A 19,720-nucleotide genomic window follows, 5' to 3' on the forward strand; every position below is an offset into this window, starting at 1 on the left:
TGGGATCCGCGCCTGCGCCGCGCTCACCGGCACCATGAACAGGCGCTGTGGGGAGGGAGGCCGTGGTCAGGCACCGGCACCGGCACCATGGCTTGCACCGCGATGCCCGTCATGGCCACATCGTGATACCCATCATGGTCACACCGTGATACTCACCATGACCACACCACGATACCCACCATGGTCACATCGTGATACCCATCATGACCACACCGTGATACCCACCATAGCCACAACATGGTACCCACCATGACCACACCACGGTACCCACCATGACCACACCACGATACCCACCATGGTACCCACCACGATACCCACCACGACCACACAGCAATACCCACCACACTGCCCACACCATGGTACCCACCATGACCACACCGCGATGCCCCACCACAGCCACACTGCGATACCCACCACGGCCACGCTGTAATGGGTCCGGTTATCGGCAACGGCCGCCAGCGACTTGAGGAAGGGGAACATGGTGGCCTGGCTGTGCTGCCAGCAGCCCACCAGCAGCCGCACCCTGACGCGCCGCTCCACCACGGCTCGGCGCAGCCCGTTGTCGATCACCGGCCAGAACCTATGGTGGTGATGGTGGGGGGGGGGGAACCGGGTTGGGCACCGGCACCAGCACCAGCCCTGTGCCCCCGGCCCCACCGCGGCTGCGCCCAGACCTCTGCGGGTGGGAGAACTCGGTGGTGGGCAGGAAACTCATCACCGCGACGTCCACGAAGGCCTCGGCGGCGTCGATGACGCTGAGCAGGGCGCCGAGGTCCGCGGTGCGCCCGGCGGCACACAGGGCCGGGGGGGAGCTCTGCGGCACCGGCACGGGCTCAGCGCCGCCATCGCCGGCGCTCACCGACCGCGGCACCGGGCCCGGCGCCCGGGAGGGGTTGGGAAGGTACCGAGAAGTAGACGGCGGCGGCGGTGCCGTTGAGCCGCAGCTCCAGCGGCGTCTCCGCGTTGATGGTGGTGGAGTAATTCGCCGGCCACGGCACCGGGATGGTGGCACCGGGGACGCCGAGAGCCCAATAGGCCTCAAAGATCTTGCCCAAGTCTTGCGCCAAGCAGGGGCAGTCGTAGACGGCGGCGCCGAGCTCCTTCACCTGCGGCACGGCCACGGCGTCGGCCCCGTTCTCTGGCGCGGCCGCGGTGATGCTCGGTGCCGGTTTGGCACCGGCCGGCGCCGCTCACCTGGGTCAGGGACCTCCAGTCCATGTTGGCGCTGCCCACGTAGAGGTGGGCGCCGTCGACGAGCCAGAACTTGGTGTGCAGCACCCCCCCCGTCAGGCGCGGCAGGTCCACGGCGCGCACCGCGGCGCCTGCACAGGGCGGCAGCGCCCGTGGTTGGGGGCAAAAACCGTGCTTTTGGGGCAGAACGCCCGGGTTTGGGCCCGAACCCCCCGGTTTTTGGGCCCGAACCCCCCAGTTTTGGGCCCGAACCCCCCAGTTTCGGGTCCAGACCCCCAGTTTTGGGTCTGCACCCTTGATTTCGGCTCCAAACCCCCCCAGTTTTGGGCGCGAACCCCCCAGTTTTGGCTCCAACCCCCCAGTTTTGGCCCGAACCTCCCAGTTTTGGGTCTGAACCCCTTGATTTTGGCTCCGAGCCCTTGATTTTTGGCCCAAACGCCTTGATTTTGCTCCGAACCCCCCAGTTTTGGACCCGAACCCCCCAGTTTTGGGTCTGAACCCCTTGATTTTGGGCCCGAACCCCTTGATTCTGGCTCCGAGCCCCTGATTTTGGCTCCGAACCCTTGATTTTGGCTCCAAACCCCCGTTTTGGGCCCGAACCCCTTGATTTGGCTCCGAACCCCTTGATTTTGGCTCTGAACCCCTTGATTTTGGCTCCGAACCCCTTGATTTTGGCTCTGAACCCCTTGATTTTGGCCCCGAATCCCCCCATTTTGGCCCTGAACCCCCCAGTTTTGGCCCCGAACCCCTTGATTTTGGCTCCAAACCCCCCAGTTTTTGGCCCCGAACCCCTTGATTTTGGCCCCAAACCCCCCAGTTTTGGCCCCGAACCCCTTGATTTTGGCTCCAAAACCCCCCAGTTTTGGCTCTGAACCCTTGATTTGGCCCCGAACCCCTTGATTTTGGGCCCCGAAGCCCCGTTTTGGCCCCCGAAGCCCCGTTTTGGCCCCGAACCCCTGATTTTGGCCCCGAACCCCTTGATTTTGGCCCCGAACCCCCTGATTTTGGCCCCGAACCCCCTGATTTTGGCCCCGAACCCCTTGATTTTGGCCCCGAACCCCCTGATTTTGGCCCCGAACCCCCTGATTTTGGCCCCCGAAGCCCCGTCTCGGGTGCTCCCAGCGCCCACCGCTCCGCTCCAGCTCCACGAGGTCGTTGAGCGGTGCCTTCGCCGACGGGCGGCTGACGGCGACGCGGACGGCGACGCCGCGGGCCGGTAACCGGAGCAGCTCCTGCAGGATGCGCTCGCCCTGCACCGGGATAACGGGGGGGGGGGGGGGGGGTCGGGGTTGGGAAAGGGCAGGAAAATCCCTTGGGAAGCGGGGGGAGGGCGGAGCGGGACCTGCGCCGCCGAGGGCTCGGCCGTGCCGGTGTCGGCGTTGCTGAGGGTCCAGTAGAAGGAGGCGATGTCGAGGCTGCGGCGCGCGGAGCGCAGGAGCCGCATCCAGGTGGAAAAGGTGGAGGGGTTCGGGGGGGAGGCGGCGCCGAAGCTCATTCCTCCGGGATGCTCTCCGCGAGGACGAGCCTGGGGGGGGGAGGGGGGGGGGGGGGGGGATGGGGGGGAAATGGGATGGGGGGAATGAGGGGGGGAATGGGATGGGGAGGATGGGATGGGGGGGCAATTGGAGGGGGGCAATGGGATGGGGGCAATGGGATGGGGGGGCAATGGGGGCGGAATGGGATGGGGGCAATGGGAGGGGCAAGGGGGGGGGCAATGGGGGGGCAATGGGATGGGGGCAATGGGGGCAATGGGAGGGGGCAATGGGAGGGGGCAATGGGGGGCAATGGGAGGGGGGCAATGGGGGTGGAATGGGATGCAGGCAATGGGAGGTGCAAGGAGGGGCAATGGGATGGGGCAATGGGGGGCAATGGGGAGGGGGGCAATGGGATGGGGGGGGCAATGGGGGGGCAATGGAGGGGGCAATGGGAGGGGCAAGGGGGGGCAATGGGATGGGGCAATGGGGGGCAATGGGAGGGGGGCAATGGGAGGGGCAAGGGGGGGACAATGGGATGGGGCAATGGGGGGCAATGGGAGGGGGGCAATGGGAGGGGCAAGGGGGGGACAATGGGATGGGGCAATGGGGGGCAATGGGGGGGCAATGGGGAGGCAATGGGAGGGGGCAATGGGGGTGGGAATGGGATGCAGGCAATGGGAGGTGCAAGGGGGGGCAATGGGATGGGGCAATGGGGGCAATGGGAGGGGGGCAATGGGGGGGCAATGGGGGGAGGCAATGGGGGGCAATGGGGGGCAATGGGATGGCACCAATGGGATGAGGGCAATGGGATGGGGTCAATGGGGGGGGCACTGGGATGGCACCATTGGGATGGGGGCACCAATGGGGTCCTGCCCCCCCCCCTCACCGGCACGAGGCTCCGCAGGCTCCGGCATCGCTGCGGCTCCGATCGGGTCCGAGCCGGAGCCGGAGCCGGAGCAGGAGGAGGAGGAGGAGGAGGAGGAGGAGGAAGAGGCCGAGGAGCAGAGCGGGGCCCCCCCCCCGCCCCCCCCACCTGCGGCAGCGCCGGGCAGGCAGGGGGGGGCCGGCATTCCAGACCTGAGGAATCCCGGGGGCTCCGAGGGCCTTGAAGCCAGCGCCGGCCCCCACCGGGGGCAGCTGGGGTGGGAGGCAGGGAACGGCGGTGAATCCCATGGGATCCATAGGGAAAGGTGCCCCCCCCCCATTGTAACCAGGGGGGGAATGGGGGGGGGGGGGGGCCCCCCAAGTCTGTACCTGCCTGTAGGCGCTGTGGGGCCTCATCCCGGAACAGGAGCAACCGGCTCCGGCTCCGGCTCCTTCCCAACGCGCCCGGAGGCTTCCGGGGACCGGGGAAAAGGGAGTGGGGAAAGGGCCTGGAATTGGGGAGCGCCGGAGCCTCCCCCCACCCCCCCCCCATTGCCACCCCATTGAGGCCGGGGTTAGGGCATGGGCTGGGGTCTAGGCCCATTGAGCCCCATTGAGCCCCACTGAACGCCATTGAACCCCATTGAACCCCATTTCACCCATTTAACCCCATTTAGCCCCACTGAACCCCATTGAACCCCATTTACCCCCATTTCACCCCATTGATCCCCATTTACCCCCATTGAACCCCCTTTCACCCCCATTTCACCCCATTGATCCCCATTTACCCCCCCTTTACCCCCATTGAACCCCCTTTCACCCCATTTACCGCCATTGAACCCCATTTACCCCCATTTCACCCCATTGATCCCCATTTACCCCCATTGAACCCCTTTCACCCCCATTTCACCCCATTGATCCCCATTTACCCCCCTTTACCCCCATTGAACCCCCTTTCACCCCATTTACCCCCATTTGAACCCCATTTACCCCCATTTCACCCCATTGAACCCCATTTACCCCCCTTTCACCCCCTTTCACCCCATTTACCCCCTTTCACCCCATTTCACCCCATTTCACCCCCTTTCACCCATTTACCCCCATTGAACCCCATTTACCCCCATTTAGCCCCATTTCACCCCATTGAATCCCATTTCACCCCATTGAACCCCATTACCCCCATTTAACCCCATTGAACCCCATTTACCCCCCCTTTCACCCCTTTCACCCCATTTAACCCCATTTACCCCCCTTTCACCCCATTTCACCCCATTTACCCCCCTTTCACCCCATTTCACCCCGGGTTCGGTCCCCGTTCGCCCCCCCCCCGGTACCGGAGCCCCCGGCGGCGGCTCCAGCTCCGTCCGCTAGGGGGCGCCCTCGCGGCCGCCGCACTCTATGGTCGCCCCCCCTTCGTTGTCCCTCCCGCGCCGCCGCGGCCTAGAGCGTCCCCTTACCCGCAACCAACCAGACCGGAGAGAGGGGTGGTCCGCCGACGACGTCACTTCCGGCGCTCCGCTGACGGGAGCTTCCGGTGGGGCCCGGCGCGGCGGCGGGATGGGGCGCGGCGGGGGCGGAGCGGTGAGGGGCGGCCATGGGGGGCAATGGGGGCCGATGGGGGGCAATGGGGTGCAATGGGGTGGATAACGGGGGGCTATGGGCAGGAGGGGGGCCCATGGGGCGGAAAGGGAGGCTATGGGGCAGGAGGAGGTGATAAGGGGGATCTGTGGGGCGGGAGGAGGGGATAAGGGGGGCCTGTGGGGCAGGAGGGGGATCTGTGGGGCAGGGGGGGTGTCTATGGGGTAGGAGGGGGTCTCTGTGGGGCAGGGGCGTGTTTATGGGGCAGCGGGGGTCTCTATGGGCCAGACGGATCTCTATGGGGCAGGAGGGGTCTCTATGGGGCAGGAGGGGTCTCTATGGGCAGGAGGGGTCTCTATGGGGCAGGAGGGTCTCTATGGGCTAGAGGGGTCTCTATAGGCAGGGTCCTCTCTATGGGGCAGGAGGGGTCTCTATGGGGCAGGGGAGTCTCTATGGGGCAGGCGGGGTCTCTATGGGGCAGGAGGGGTCTCTATGGGGAGGGGGGGTTTCTATGGGGCAGGGGTGATCTCTGTGGGCTAGAGGGGTCTCTATAGGCAGGGTCCTCTCTATGGGGCAGGAGGGGTCTCTGTGGGGCAGGGGGGGTTTCTATGGGGCAGGGGTGATCTCTGTGGGCTAGAGGGGTCTCTATAGGCAGGGTCCTCTCTATGGGGCAGGAGGGGTCTCTATGGGGCAGGGGGGTTTCTATGGGGCAGGTGGGGTTTCTATGGGGCAGGTGGGGTCTCTATGGGGCAGGGGTGATCTCTATGGGCCCACTCTCCTGTGCCCCCCCAGGCCGCTCCCGGCGCCGCCGCCTGACGCCGCCGCCCCCCCCCCACCATGGTGTCCGTGACGATGGGTGAGCCCCCCCCCAATCCCCCCCCATTCCCCCCCCCATCCCCCCCATTCCCGTTGAGCCCCATCCCATGGATTCCCTTGTCCCGGTGCAGCCACCTCCGAGTGGATCCAGTTCTTCAAGGAAGCCGGGATCCCGCGGGCCCCGCCGTCAGCTACGCCGTCATGTTCGTGGACAACAGGTACCCCCCCCCGCCGCGCTCCATGCATCCCGATGGAGGATCCGTAGGGATGGAGCCGGCATCCAGGCGGCCATCCCTGCGGTATTCCCGAGGGCAGGATCCGGAAGAACATGCTCCTGGATCTCACCAAGGAGCTGATGAACGAGCTGGGAATCACGGCGGTCGGCGACGTCATCGCCATCCTCAAGCACGCCAAGGTGGTCTACAGGCAGGTGCGGGCGCTGGGAAGGGGCTCTTCCAATGGGAAGGCGGGGGTTTTCCAGGGGTTTCCTTGGGTTTTCCAGGGGTTTCATTGAGGTTTCCATGGGTTTCCATTGGTTTTCCATAGGTTTCCTTGGGTTTTCCGGGGATTTCATTGAGTTTTCCATGCATTTCCGTTGGTTTTCCATGGGTTTCCTTGGGTTTTCCATGGGTTTCATTGAGTTTTCCATGCATTTCCGTTGGTTTTCCATCGGTTTCCTTGGGTTTTCCATGGGTTTCATTGAGTTTTCCATGCGTTTCTGTTGGTTTTCCAGGGTTTCCTTGGGTTTTCCATGGGTTTCATTGAGTTTTCCATGCGTTTCCGTTGGTTTTCCATCGGTTTCCTTGGGTTTTCCATGGGTTTCATTGAGTTTTCCATGCGTTTCTGTTGGTTTTCCAGGGGTTTCCTTGGGTTTTCCATGGGTTTCATTGAGTTTTCCATGCGTTTCTGTTGGTTTTCAGGGGTTTCCTTGGGTTTTCCATGGGTTTCCCTGAGTTTTCCATGCGTTTCCATTGGTTTTCCATAGGTTTCCCTTGGGTTGTCCATGGGTTCCGTTGGTTTTCCATTGGTTTTCCATGAGTTTCCTTTGGTTTCTATGGTTCCTTTGGTTTGCTGTTGGTTTTCCATGAGTTTCCTTTGGTTTTCCATTGGTTTTCCATGAGTTTCCTTTGGTTTCTATGGGTTTCCTTTGGTTTTCCATTGGTTTTCCATGAGTTTCCTTTGGTTTCTATGCGTTTCCCCTTGGTTTCTATGGGTTTCCTTTGGTTTGCCGTTGGTTTTCCATGAGTTTCCTTCGGTTTTCCATGAGTTTCCTTTGGTTTCTATGGGTTCCTTTGGTTTTCCATGGGTTTTCCATTCGTTTCTTCCCACAGGAGATGTGCAAAGCAGCCACGGAATTGCTCCTTCCCGGCTCGCCCCCGCTCCAGGCGGAGCTGCGCCGCAGCGCCCACAGTGGTGAGCTGGGATCCGCTCCTTGGGCGGCATTTCCGCAGGGATCCTGCCCATGGAAGCATGGAATGGGATGGACCTCAAAGCCCGCCCGGCTCCAAGCAAGGGGCAGGGACACTTCCACTCCCCACCCCCCCCCCCCCCAAGCCCTTCTCCGCAGGGATTCCTGCTGGCTTTGCCCCATCCCGAGGGATCAGATCCCCTCATCCCATGGGAATGCTCCGTGTGTGTCCCCCCCCGCAGCCGCCAGCCGGATGATTGCCAACAGCCTGAGCCGGGATCCGCTTCCCGCTGCCCCGCTCCAGCCCCACGGCTCCAAGATCTCCGTCACCGTTCCCAACCCCGCCGGCGGCAGCGAAGGCAGGTAGGGAAGGGGGCTGATCCCGCCGGGAATGGCGCTGGGAGGCGCTTTTCCCATCCCGTTTCCCATTAAATTTCCTCCTCCAACCCCTGGGGACCGCTTTTCCCATCCCGTTTCCCATTAAATTCCTCCTCCAACCCCTGGGGACCGCTTTTCCCATCCCATTTCCCATTAAACTCCTCCTCCAGCCCTTGGGAAGCGCTTTTCCCATCCTGATTCCCATTAAATTCCTCCTCCAACCCCTGGGGACCGCTTTTCCCGTTCCATTTCCCATGGAACTCGTTGTTTTCCCTCCATCCCGGCAGCTCAGGAATGCCGCGGCCGGAATTCCATCGCTCCCGGTGAAGCGACGCCGGTGACGGCCGAGATGGAAGGGAAGTACATCATCACCATGCCCAAGGGCACCACGCCCAGGACAAGGAAAATCCTGGAGCAGCAGCAAGCGGCCAAAGGTCCCAGCAGGGAATTCCCATCCGGTATTCCCAATTCACCCCCGTCCATCCCAAATCCCACCTTATCCCCTTCAATCCTGCAGGGCTGCCCAGGACGTCTGTGTTCGACCGCTTGGGAGCCGAGGCGAGGGGGGACGCGGGCTGCGGGAGGGAAGGTGAGAGGAGGGAATTCCTGCTTGGAATTCTAAGGGAATCCGGGAGGTGTTTTCCCCTCTTCCCGCGGGATTTGCACGCTGCCGCACGAGAGAGCCGGAATTCCTTCCGTCGCTCCCTGCATCCCATCGGAAGGGCGCCGGAGCCGGGATGCGGGCGCTGACGGGCATCCCTTTGCCTCCAGCCCCCCGCCGGCGTCTTCAGCCGCCTGGGAGATTCCCTGCGGGAGCAATCCCTGGAAAACGCCGGCTCCGCGCTTCCCTACGCGGGCGTCCTGAAGAAATCCACCGCTTCCCGCAAGGCGAGCGCCGAGCCGGGAATGCCGCTGAAGGCCAAAGCCAGCAGCTCGGAGGCGAAGCCCATTCCCAACCTGCGGAATGCCGCCGGGACCTCGCCGCCGGGAGAAGGGCGAGAGGGCGAGGACGGGGTGAGCAGCAGCAGCGGCGGCGGCGGCAGGGATAAATCCAAGCGGGAATGCCGGGTGATGATCCGCAGGACTTGGGGCTGCGGGAGGGTGAGCAGCAGCAGCGAGGCCCGGATGGACAACGCCGGCTCCGTCAGCGTCTTCCAGCGCTTGGGAAAGAAAACGGATTGAGATCCCGGGCATCCGGGTGGCTCCATCCCATGGGATCGGCACCGGGGGGGAAGGGTTGAGCCCTGGGGAGGAGGGGTTTTCCGCAGGGAAAGGCTTGATCCCGTAGGGAAAGGCTTGATTCCATAGGGAAAGGGTTAACCCCATAGGGAAAGGCTTGATCCCATGGGGAAAGGGTTAACCCCATAGGGAAAGGCTTGATCCCATAGGGAAAGGCTTAACGCCATGGGGAAAGGCTTGATCCCATGGGGAAAGGCTTGATCCCATAGGGAAAGGCTTGACCCCATAGGGAAAGGCTTAATCCCATGGGGAAAGGGTTAACCCCATAGGGAAAGGCTTGATCCCATAGGGAAAGGCTTAACCCCATAGGGAAAGGCTTGATCCCATAGGGAAAGGCTTAACCCCACAGGGAAAGGCTTGATCCCATAGGGAAAGGCTGAACCCCATGGGGAAAGGCTTGATCCCATAGGGAAAGGCTTGATCCCATAGGGAAAGGCTGAACCCCATGGGGAAAGGCTTGATCCCACTGGGCAACACTAATCCCATAGGAAAACAGTGGAGGGAGAGGGAGGGGTAACCCCTTCCCAAGGGATTCCCTGCCCAAATCCCGGGCGAGTCCAGCCAAATCACCGCTCTCCATCCCCTCCCCGCCGCTAAACCCTTGCGCTTCCCCCCCTTTATTCCCGCTTTGAGGAATTCTCCCCTGGAGCCCTCCGGGCGCAGCCTGGGGTTTGCCTCCGGTTGCCCTTCCCCTTGCCGCTCGCTTTCCCTGGAAGCATGGATCCGCTGCGGGAACGGAATCCGCTGGATGGAGGTCAGAGCGGCATTCCCGAAAAACACCCCGAAACCTTAAAAAAGAACCATTTTGGGGGGGGAAAGGCTCAAAACCACCAAAACCCCCCCCAAAAACTGCCTTAATTCCCTCCGGCTCCTCCGGACGTGGCCTTTCCTGGAATTCCTCCTTTTCCCCCCAAATCCGGGCGCTTTTCCTCCAGTTTATTTATTTCCCCCCAATCCCCCCCCAAATCCCTGGTTTCTTTGGTTCTGCTGTAAACCCCCCCCCCAAAAACGCCTTTCTTCTCCCCAAAAACGAAGCCGGGAAGTTTGAGAGAAATCCGCTGATTCCCAGGGTTTCCTATGGAAAAATGGGATTTCTTTGTATTTGTACGAAATGCACTGATTCCTTCGGTTTTAATGGGAAATTCACCAATTCCTTGGTTTCCTAGAAAAATTCACCAATTCCATCATTTTTCAGGTGAAAATTCACCAATTCGTGTGGTTTTGATATGAAAGTCGTAAGTTCCTGCATTTTTCACGGGCAAATTTACCAATTCCCTTGTTTGTAACCAAAAAAATCTCAATTCTTTCATTTTTGATACAAAAATTCGCCAATCTTTTCATTTTCAACAGGAAAATTTACCAATTTTTTCATTTTTACCATGAAAACTCGCCAATCCTTTCGTTTTTAGTGCAAAAATTCACCAATTCCTTCATTTTCAGTACAAAAAATTCACCACTTTCATTTTTAATATGGAAATTTACCAAGTTCTTCATTTTTACCATGAAAATTCACCAATTCCTTCACTTTTAAAGTGAAAATTCACCAATTTCTTAGTTTTTAATACAAAAAATCACCAATTCCTTCATTTTCATGCAGAAATTCACCAATTCTTTCTTTTTCAATACAAACCCACCATAATTTCACTATTAATATGAAAAATTTATGATTTTGTTTTCATTTTTAACATGAAAATTCACCAATTCCTTCATTTTTTCTGTAAAAATTCACCATTTTGGCACAAAATTTCACACTTGCTTAATGATTGATACAACCTCCCACCAATTCCGTCGTTTCCAATCTGCAGTTCATAAATTCCCTCGGTTTTAATGCAAAAATTCCCCAATTCCTTCATTTTCCATCCCAGAATTCCCCAATTTCCTCCGTTTTCCACCCAAATTCCCCCGGTTCTTGCTTTTGCCTGATTCTGGCCCAATTCGGGGCCTTCCCCTTCCCTTTTTGGCGGTTTGCTGTGTGTGACCCGCGTGCCGGGGGGGTTCCCCCCCAGTTTTGACCTTTTTTTGGCAATAAAGCGTGGAAATGGCTCTGTTTATGCAAATCAGATGCAAATTTAATGCTCGGAAGGAGGCGTTGCGTGAGCACTGCGCCTGCGCGCGGAGGGGCGGACCCGCGCTCCCCGCGCATCGCGCTCCCGCGTTCTGCGCATGCGCAGGGCGGCGCCTGCAGCCGAGCGGGGTCTTTCCCGTCTCCGTTTCCCCCCCCCCCCGCGGCCCCGTTCCCCTCCGGTTCCGTGTCCCGGCGCCCCCCGCTTCCGCTTCCGCCTCCCGACCCCCCCCCCCGGGGCTCCGCGGCCGCCGCCGTTGAACCGGGATCGGACCCGGGATGAGCGGCGGGAGCCGGCGGCGTCCATGACAGGTGAGCCCCCCCCCCCCCCCCCCCCCCCGCGGCTCGCAATGGGCTCGCCCGCCCCCCGGCGGCCGCCGCTCGGACCGCACCACCCGCGCCCCTCCGCGGGGGGGAGCGAGCCCTGACACCCCAAACCCCCCCGGAGCCTCGCAGTGGACTCGCCGCCGCGGGGTCGGGGATGCGGCGGGGACCGAACCACCCGCTGCGGTGGGGGGGCCGGGGGGGGCTCTGTACGGCCCCAGGCAGGTCGGGGTGGGGGGGGGTCTATAGGGCCCGTGCAGGCTCTGCGGGCCCCATGGGGCTGCGCTGAAGGGGTTGGGGGGCGCTTTCTGCCCCCCTGTGGTGGGGGTGTTGGGGTCCCCCAGTGCGGGGTCCAGATCCCAAGGCTGGGAAGGGCGGAATCCCCCGTCTCCAGTCCCACCCCGCTGCTGGGATGTTTGGGGTCCGCATCCCAAGGGGTGGGAATGGCTGAATCCCGTTTATCCCATTCCCGTCCCATTCCCGTCCCATTCTCATCCCATTCCCATCCATTCCCATCTTATTCCAATCCCGTTCCCATCCCATTCCCATCCGCATCCCATTCTTATCCCCATCTTATTCCCATCTCATTCGCATCCCATTCCTATCTCATTCCCATTCCCATCCCATTCTTATCCCCATCCCATCCCCATCCCATTCCCATCCCATCCCCATCCCATCCCCATCCCACCCCCATCCCATCCCCATCCCATTCCATCCCCATCCCATCCCCATCCCATTCCCATCCCCATCCCATCCCCATCCCATTCCCATCCATCCCCATCCCATCCGCAGGTCCTGGCCGGCCTTAGCCCCGGCGCCGCCATGACCGAGGTGCTGGTGGTGAAGGAGGGGTGGCTGCACAAGCGAGGTGAGCCCAGCACCAATGGGGGGGGGGGGGGGGGTGGGCTGTGCTTCCCATCCAGCTTCCTGCATCCCAACCTCCCGCATCCCAAAATCCCGCATCCCAAAATCCCAGGTGAATACATCAAAACATGGCGGGCCCCCGCTACTTCCTGCTCAAGAGCGACGGCTCCTTCATCGGATACAAGGAGCGGCCGGAGAGCCGGAGCAGGCGCTGCCCCCCCTCAATAACTTCTCTGTGGCCGGTAAAGGGGGGGCACTGGGCTGGGGGGGACACATTGGGCTATGGGGGACGTGGCCTTGGTGGTCATGAGGTCCTGGAGCATCCTTGGTCCCCATAGGGGACACGTTGGGCTATGGGGGACGTGGCCTTGGTGGTCCATGAGGTCCTGGAGCATCCTTGGTCCCCATAGGGGACACGTTGGGCTATGGGGGACGTGGCCTTGGTGGTCCATGAGGTGTTCGGAGCATCCTTGGTCCCCATAGGGGGGATGTTGGGCTATGGGGGACGTGCCTTGGTGGTCCATGAGGTCCTGGAGCATCCTTGGTCCCCATAGGGGACACGTTGGGCTATGGGGGACGTGGCCTTGGTGGTCCATGAGGTTTGGGAGTATTCTTGGTCCCCATAGGGGGGATGTTGGGCTATGGGGGACGTGGCCTTGGTGGTCCATGAGGTTTGGGAGTATTCTTGGTCCCATAGGGGGGATGTTGGGCTATGGGGGACGTGGCCTTGGTGGTCCATGAGGTTTGGGAGCATCCTTGGTCCCCATAGTGGGGATGTTGGGCTATGGGGGACGTGGCCTTGGTGGTCCATGAGGTCCTGGGACCCCACTGAGCATCCTGGGAGCATCTTTGGGTCCCAGGGGCAGGTCTCTGGGGCCGTTGGTCTCTGGTCCATGGGATGCCCAGGGAGAAGGGAGGGCAGGGCCGGGGGGGGGTTCTGCTTCCCGTCTGGATCTGGGATCTGGGCATGCGGATCCCTGCTCCCGAAGCCCCCTGCTTGGAACGCAGAGTGCCAGCTGATGAAGACGGAGCGCCCGCGGCCCAACACCTTCGTCATCCGCTGCTTGCAATGGACAACGGTCATCGAGAGGACGTTCACGTGATACTCCGGAGGAGCGGTGCGGAATGCCGCATTCCTATGGGAATGGGGGGGGGGGGGGGGGAACCAAACCGCCCCCCGGCTCTCTCATCGCCTCCCTCTTCCCAATCCCGTAGCGAGGAATGGATGCGAGCGATCCAGACGGTCGCCAACAGCCTCAAGAACCAGGAGCCGGAGGTGGATCCCATGGAATACAAGTGCAGAGCCGTGGACGGCCCCGGCGCCGAGGAGATGGAGGTGGCCATCGGCAAATCCCGCGCCAAGGCCGTGAGTGGGAATGGGGTTGGGAATGGGGGCGGGTCCTTGGGATCGAGCAGTTTTAGAGGCGTTTTCCCGTCCCGCATCCATGAATTCCCTGCTTTTCCCTTTCCAGACCATGAACGACTTTGATTACCTGAAGCTCCTGGGGAAAGGCACCTTTGGGAAGGTCATCCTGGTGCGGGAAAAGGCCACCGGGCGCTATTACGCCATGAAGATCCTACGGAAGGAGGTCATCATCGCCAAGGTGCGGACCGGATCCGCATGGATCCGGGTTGGGATCCCCCCGCCGGCATTCCCTATGGATCCCGGCACTGACTGCACCTCCCTTCCCAGGATGAAGTGGCTCACACCGTGACCGAGAGCCGGGTGCTGCAGAACACCCGGCACCCCTTCCTCACCGTAAGCACTGCACCCCCCCCCCCCATCCATCCCTATGGAGCTTCCCTAAAATCCCCCTTTTCCCACTTTTCCAGGCGCTGAAATACGCTTTCCAGACCAACGACCGCCTCTGCTTCGTCATGGAATATGCCAACGGCGGCGAGGTGGGAGCTTCCCCGCTTCCGAATCCCCCCCTTTTATCCCTCTGTATCCCGCTTTATCCCTAAAGTCTCCCTTCCGGAGCGTTCCCCGTCACCCACAGGGAGTTGGGAGCGTCCTAAAGCGTTTGATCCCGTTTTCCCTGCTCTTTCCCAGCTCTTTTTCCACCTCTCGAGGGAACGCGTCTTCACCGAGGATCGGGCCCGCTTCTACGGCGCCGAGATCGTATCCGCCTTGGAATACCTCCATTCCCGGGATGTGGTTTACCGGGATATCAAGGTACCGCTGCAGCTTCAACCCTTGCCTTGGCCCTGCTGCGCCTGGTCCCGATCCCAGTCCTGGTCCTGGTCTTGATCCTGATTCCAGTCCCTGTCCCAATCCTGGTACTGGTCCCAATCCTGATTCTGGTCCTGATCCAGTTTTGGTACTGGGCCTGTTCCTTATCCTGATCCTGGTCCCGAGCCTGATCCCATTCCCTATCTCAGGCCCAATCCCAATCCTGATCCCAATCGTGATCCTGATCCAGTCCCAATCCTGATCCTGGTCCTGATCCCAATCCTGATCCTGGTCCTGATCCTGATCCCGGTACCTACCTCGATCCCCACCCCAATCCTGTTCCTGGTCCTGATCCCAATCCTGATCCTGGTCCCTGTCCTGATCCCGGTACCTATCTCAGTCCCGATTCCAATCCTGATCCTGATCCCAATCCTGATCCCAGTCCTGCTTCCCTCCCACAGCCTTGAGGGGCAGGGCCGGGGGAGAGGGGGTCGGATCCTTCCCGCTCCATCCCTGTTCCCTCTTTCCCAGCTGGAAAACCTGATGCTGGACAAGGATGGGCACATCAAGATCACCGACTTCGGCCTCTGCAAGGAGGGCATCAGCGACGGTGCCACCATGAAGACCTTTTGTGGCACCCCCGAGTACCTGGCGCCAGAGGTATCCGTGCCTGTACCCATAGGATAACACCCCCATAGCGAGGGTATCCGTGCTTGTATCCATAGTGACAACAACCCCATAGCGAGGGTATTCCTGCCCGCATCTATCCCATAGGAGAGCATCCCTGCCTGCATCCATAGTGACAACACGCCCATAGCAAGTGCATCCCTGCATGTATCCATAGCGACAACACCCCCATAAGCAAGCACACCCCTGCCTGTATCCATAGCAACAACTCCATAGCAAGTGCATCTCTGCCCGCATCCATAGCAACACCCCCATAGCAAGTGCATCCCTGCCTGTATCCATAGCAACAATTCCATAGCAAGCGCATCTCTGCCCGCATCCATAGCAACACCCCCATAGCAGGTGCATCCCTGCCTGCATCCATAGCAAACACCCCCATAGCAAGTGCATCCCTGCCTGTATCCATGGTGATAACACCCCGATAGTGAGCACATCCCTGCCTGTATCCATAGCAACACCCGCATAGCGAGTGCATCCCTGCCCGTATCCATGGTGATAACACCCCGATAGTGAGCACATCCCTGCCTGTATCCATAGCAACCCTGCCATAGTGAGTGCATCCTTGCCCGTATCCATAGCAACACCCCCCCACCATGGCGATGCCGCTGGGGCCTCATCCTGCCGCTCCTCGCAGGTGCTGGAGGACAACGACTACGGGCGCGCCGTGGACTGGTGGGGGCTGGGGGTGGTGATGTACGAGATGCTCTGCGGCCGCCTCCCCTTCTACAACCAGGACCCACGAGCGCCTCTTCGAGCTCATCCTGCTCGAGGAGATCCGGTTCCCCCGCAGCCTCGCGCCCGACGCCAGGCCCTGCTGGCCGGGCTGCTCAAGAAGGACCCCAAGCAGAGGTGAGGGGGGGGACAGGGCCTGGTCCTGGTCCCAATCCTGGTCCTGATCCTGGTTCTGAACCTGGTCCTGGATCTGATCCTGGTCCCAATCCTGGTCTTGAACCTGGTCCTGATCCTGGTTCTGAACCTGGTCCTGAACCTGGTCCTGAACCTGGTCCTGGTCCCAATTCTGGTCCTGAACCTGGTCCTGATCCTGGTTCTGAACCTGGTCCTGGATCTGATCCTGGTCCCAATCCTGGTCTTGAACCTGGTCCTGATCCTGGTCCTGAACCTGGTTCTGGATCTGATTCTGATCCCAGTCCTGGTCCTTGTCTTGATCCTGGTATGATCCCAGTCCCAATCCTGGTCTGGAACCTGGTCCTGAACCTGGTTCTGGATCTGATTCTGGTCCTGGCCCTGGTCCTGGTCTTGATCCTGGTCCCAATCCCAGTCCCGGTCCTGGTCTGGAACCTAGTCCTGACCCTGGTCCCGGTCCCAGTCCTGGATCTGATCCTGATTCCGGTCCTGGTCCTGATCCCAGTTCCAGTCCTGATCTTTGTCCCAGTCCTGATTCTGATTCTGATCCTGGTCCCGATCCTGATCCTGCTTCTAATCCCAATCCTGATCCTGGTTCTGATCCCAATCCCAATCCCGATCCTGCTCCTGATCCCAATCCTGCTCCTGATCCCAATCCTGATCCTGGTCCTGATCCCAATCCTGACCCTGGTCCTGATCCTGATCCCGATCCTGACCCTGGTCCTGCTCCCTGGGCAGGCTCGGGGGGGGCCCCAGGACGCGCAGGAGGTGATGGAGCACCGCTTCTTCGCACCCATCAACTGGCAGGACGTGGTGCAGAGGAAGGTGAAGGCACCCAGGGGCACCCTGACTCCCCCCCACAGCACCCAAAGGGACCCTGACCCCCCCCATAGCACCCAAAGGGACCCAACCCCCTCATAGCACCCAAAGGGACCCTGACCCCCCCCATAGCACCCAAAGGGACCCAACCCCCCCGCAGCACCCAAAAGGACCCAACCCCCCCTCCCTTGGCACCCAAAGGGACTCAAACCCCCACACAGCACCCAAAGGGACCCTGGACCCCTCCACAGCACCCAAAAGGACCCAACCCCCCCCTTAGCATCCAAAGGGACCCAACCCCCCCATAGCACCCAAAGGGACCCAAACCCCCCCCGCACTCATGGGTGCCCCCCCCGCAGCTGGTGCCCCCCTTCAAGCCGCAGGTGACGTCCGAGGTCGACACCCGCTACTTCGATGACGAGTTCACGGCCCAGTCCATCACCATCACCCCCCCCGACCGCTGTGAGCGTGGCCCGGGGGGGGCACCCGCACAGGGGCTGGCACCTTCCATTGGGCACCATGGGGGGGGGTTTGGGGGTGCTAGGACCTCCCATAGGGAACCATTGGGGGTGCTGGGAGCTTCCATTGGGCACCATGGGGGGGGTTTGGGGGTGCTGGGAGCTTCCATTGGGCACCATGGGGGGGTTGGGGTGCTGGGACCTCCCATAGGGAACCATTGGGGGGGGTTTGGGGGTGCTGGGACCTCCCATAGGGAACCATTGGGAGGGTTTGGGGGGGCTGGGACCTCCCATAGGGAACCATTGGGGGTGCTGGGAGCTTCCATTGGGCACCATTGGGGGGGTTTGGGGGTGTTGGGAGCTTCCATTGGGCACCATGGGGGGGTTGGGGTGCTGGGACCTCCCATAGGGAACCATTGGGGGGGGTTTGGGGGTGCTGGGAGCTTCCATTGGGCACCATGGGGGGGGTTTGGGGGTGCTGGGAGCTTCCATTGGGCACCATTGGGGGGGTTTGGGGGTGTTGGGACCCCCATGGGGTTGTCTTGGGTTTGCTGGGAGATCCCATTGGGCACCATTGGGGGGGGGGTCTGGGGGCTCCGTGCCCCCCATGTGTGGGTCTGGGGGTGCCCCCCCTCATCCCCGGCTGTTCCCAGCAGACGATGCCCTGGGCTCCCCCGAGGGCGAGCACCGGACGCACTTCCCGCAGTTTTCCTACTCCGCCAGCATCCGGGAATGACGGAGCCGGGGCCGGGGGGGGACCTGGAGGTGGAACCCCCCCCCCCCCCATGGGCTCCATCCAGCCCCACGCTGCTGGCTCTGCCTTGAAGCCAACCGGATCCCAGCCAGGACTCAGCCGCATCCCAACCGGATCCAACTGGATCCCAACCGGATGCCAACCAGATCCCAACCGGATCCCAACCAGGACTCAGCCGCATCCCAACCGGATCCCAGCCAGGACTCAGCCGCATCCCAACCGGATCCAACTGGATCCCAACCGGATCCCAGCCAGGACTCAGCCGCATCCCAACCGGATCCAACTGGATCCCAACCAGGACTCAGCCGCATCCCAACCGGATCCAACTGGATCCCAACCGGATCCCAACCAGGACTCAGCCGCATCCCAACCGGATCCCAACTGGATCCCAACCAGGACTCAGCCACATCCCAACCGGATCCAACTGGATCCCAACCGGATGCCAACCAGATCCCAACTGGATCCCAACCACGACTCAGCTGCATCCCAACCGGATCCCAACCAGGACTCAGCCGCATCCCAACTGGATCCAACCAGATCCCAGCCGGATCCCAACCAGGACTCAGCCGGATCCCAACCAGGACTCAGCCGCATCCCAACCGGATCCCAACCAGATCCCAGCCGGAATTCCACCGGATCCCAAGCAGATCCCACCTGCGGTGGTGGGGACGGACGCCGGGCCCCACCCCCCCCCACCATTTGGCTTCGCCGGTGCCTTACCCGCGGTGACGGCGTCACCGGATCCCGCTCCCGGCATTCCCGGTATTCCCGGCTCCGGGCCGGCCTCATTGAGGTGAATTGACTCAAAGTGGGGGGGGGATGGGGACGGATGGGGGGGGGTCGTGTCCCCTCCCCTCCCCCCCTTCCCTGCCCCTCCCCCCCCGGGCGGTACGAGCAATAAACCGGGAATTTTTTTGGAATTTTGGCCGTTTGGGTGCTGGTTTTGGGGGATCCGGATGCGGCTCCGGGGCGGGGGGGAGGGGGGCTCAGAGGTGCAGGAATTCCGCCACGAAGACCACGAGGATGCGGCCGAGGTCCGCCAGCGTCGGCGGGTGCAGGTTCCGCTCCGTGTCCGCCGGCGTGTGCCAGGCCGCCGGGAAGGGCAGCGGGATCAGGTGCAGCACCGGCACCCCTGCGGCAGCGGGCAAGGGGGTGTTCGGGGTAGGGGGGGGCATGGGGGGTATGGGGGGTGTATGGGGTATGGGGGGTATGGGGTATGGGATATATGGGGTATGGGTATATTGGGTATAGGGGGGGTATGGGGGATGTATGGGGGGTATGGGATGTATGGGGTATATGGGATATATGGGGTATGGGATATATGGGGTATATGGGATATATAGGATATATGCGAGATACAGGATATATGGGACATACAGGATATATGGGGTATATGGGGTATGGGGTATGGGAAATGAGGTATGGGGTATGGGATATATGGGATATATGGGGTATATGGGATGTACGAGATATATGGTGTATATGGGATATATAGGATATATGGGATATATGGGATATGGGACATACGGGATATATGGGGTATATGGGGTATGGGATATGGGGTATGGGATATGGAGTATGGGATATGGGAAATGGGGTATGGGATATAGGATGTGGGATGTTGGATATGGGGTTTTGGATATAGGATATAGGATACAGGATATGGGATGTGGGATGTTGGATATGGGGTTTTGGATATAGGATATGGGATGTGGGATGTTGGATATGGGGTTTTGGATATAGGATATAGGATACAGGATATGGGA

At 61.0% G+C, this 19,720-nt stretch overlaps 3 protein-coding genes and 1 long non-coding RNA gene across 5 annotated transcripts; 2 read left to right on the forward strand and 2 right to left on the reverse strand.

The window, feature by feature from the left end:
• Positions 1 to 3: 3 nt before the first annotated feature.
• On the reverse strand, positions 4 to 2,715 carry LOC136006613 (5'-3' exonuclease PLD3-like; the record flags this gene model as incomplete). The annotated part of the gene is given in 8 exon segments (XM_065664617.1): positions 4 to 45; positions 415 to 580; positions 675 to 814; positions 906 to 1,106; positions 1,195 to 1,322; positions 2,321 to 2,441; positions 2,534 to 2,691; positions 2,694 to 2,715. Coding segments are annotated over 8 exon segments (978 nt in total), but the record flags the coding sequence as incomplete, so codon positions are not given.
• Positions 2,716 to 3,442: 727 nt separating this feature from the next.
• LOC136006619 (uncharacterized) lies at positions 3,443 to 5,050 on the reverse strand. 2 transcript variants are annotated; one of them, XR_010609206.1, is made up of 3 exons: positions 4,988 to 5,050; positions 3,921 to 4,002; positions 3,443 to 3,803 (listed from the first exon to the last, which is right to left on the reverse strand). It is a non-coding gene; the product is annotated as an uncharacterized LOC136006619 (long non-coding RNA). The 2 variants fall into 2 exon arrangements; XR_010609207.1 differs by lacking the exon at positions 4,988 to 5,050 and adding an exon at positions 4,865 to 4,886.
• Positions 5,035 to 9,677, forward strand: LOC136006617 (uncharacterized protein C19orf47 homolog). Its single transcript, XM_065664622.1, is given in 11 exon segments — positions 5,035 to 5,111; positions 5,901 to 5,964; positions 6,056 to 6,097; positions 6,100 to 6,142; positions 6,240 to 6,354; positions 7,256 to 7,337; positions 7,575 to 7,707; positions 8,003 to 8,046; positions 8,049 to 8,144; positions 8,228 to 8,298; positions 8,485 to 9,677. Coding segments are annotated over 10 exon segments (1,053 nt in total). The 5' UTR covers positions 5,035 to 5,111; positions 5,901 to 5,945; the 3' UTR covers positions 8,893 to 9,677.
• A 1,465-nt stretch (positions 9,678 to 11,142) lies between these two features.
• Positions 11,143 to 18,874, forward strand: LOC136006614 (RAC-beta serine/threonine-protein kinase-like). The gene is given in 19 exon segments (XM_065664619.1): positions 11,143 to 11,323; positions 12,128 to 12,203; positions 12,312 to 12,334; positions 12,337 to 12,394; positions 12,397 to 12,441; positions 13,208 to 13,298; positions 13,300 to 13,317; positions 13,415 to 13,565; positions 13,672 to 13,803; positions 13,893 to 13,958; positions 14,033 to 14,101; positions 14,253 to 14,375; positions 14,904 to 15,032; positions 15,694 to 15,795; positions 15,797 to 15,866; positions 15,869 to 15,930; positions 16,662 to 16,748; positions 17,102 to 17,204; positions 17,857 to 18,874. Coding segments are annotated over 18 exon segments (1,455 nt in total). The 5' UTR covers positions 11,143 to 11,323; positions 12,128 to 12,157; the 3' UTR covers positions 17,937 to 18,874.
• The last annotated feature ends 846 nt before the right edge of the window (positions 18,875 to 19,720 follow it).

The sequence above is a fragment of the Lathamus discolor genome, unplaced genomic scaffold (assembly GCF_037157495.1).
Source record: "Lathamus discolor isolate bLatDis1 unplaced genomic scaffold, bLatDis1.hap1 Scaffold_334, whole genome shotgun sequence".
Taxonomy (NCBI): domain Eukaryota; kingdom Metazoa; phylum Chordata; class Aves; order Psittaciformes; family Psittacidae; genus Lathamus; species Lathamus discolor.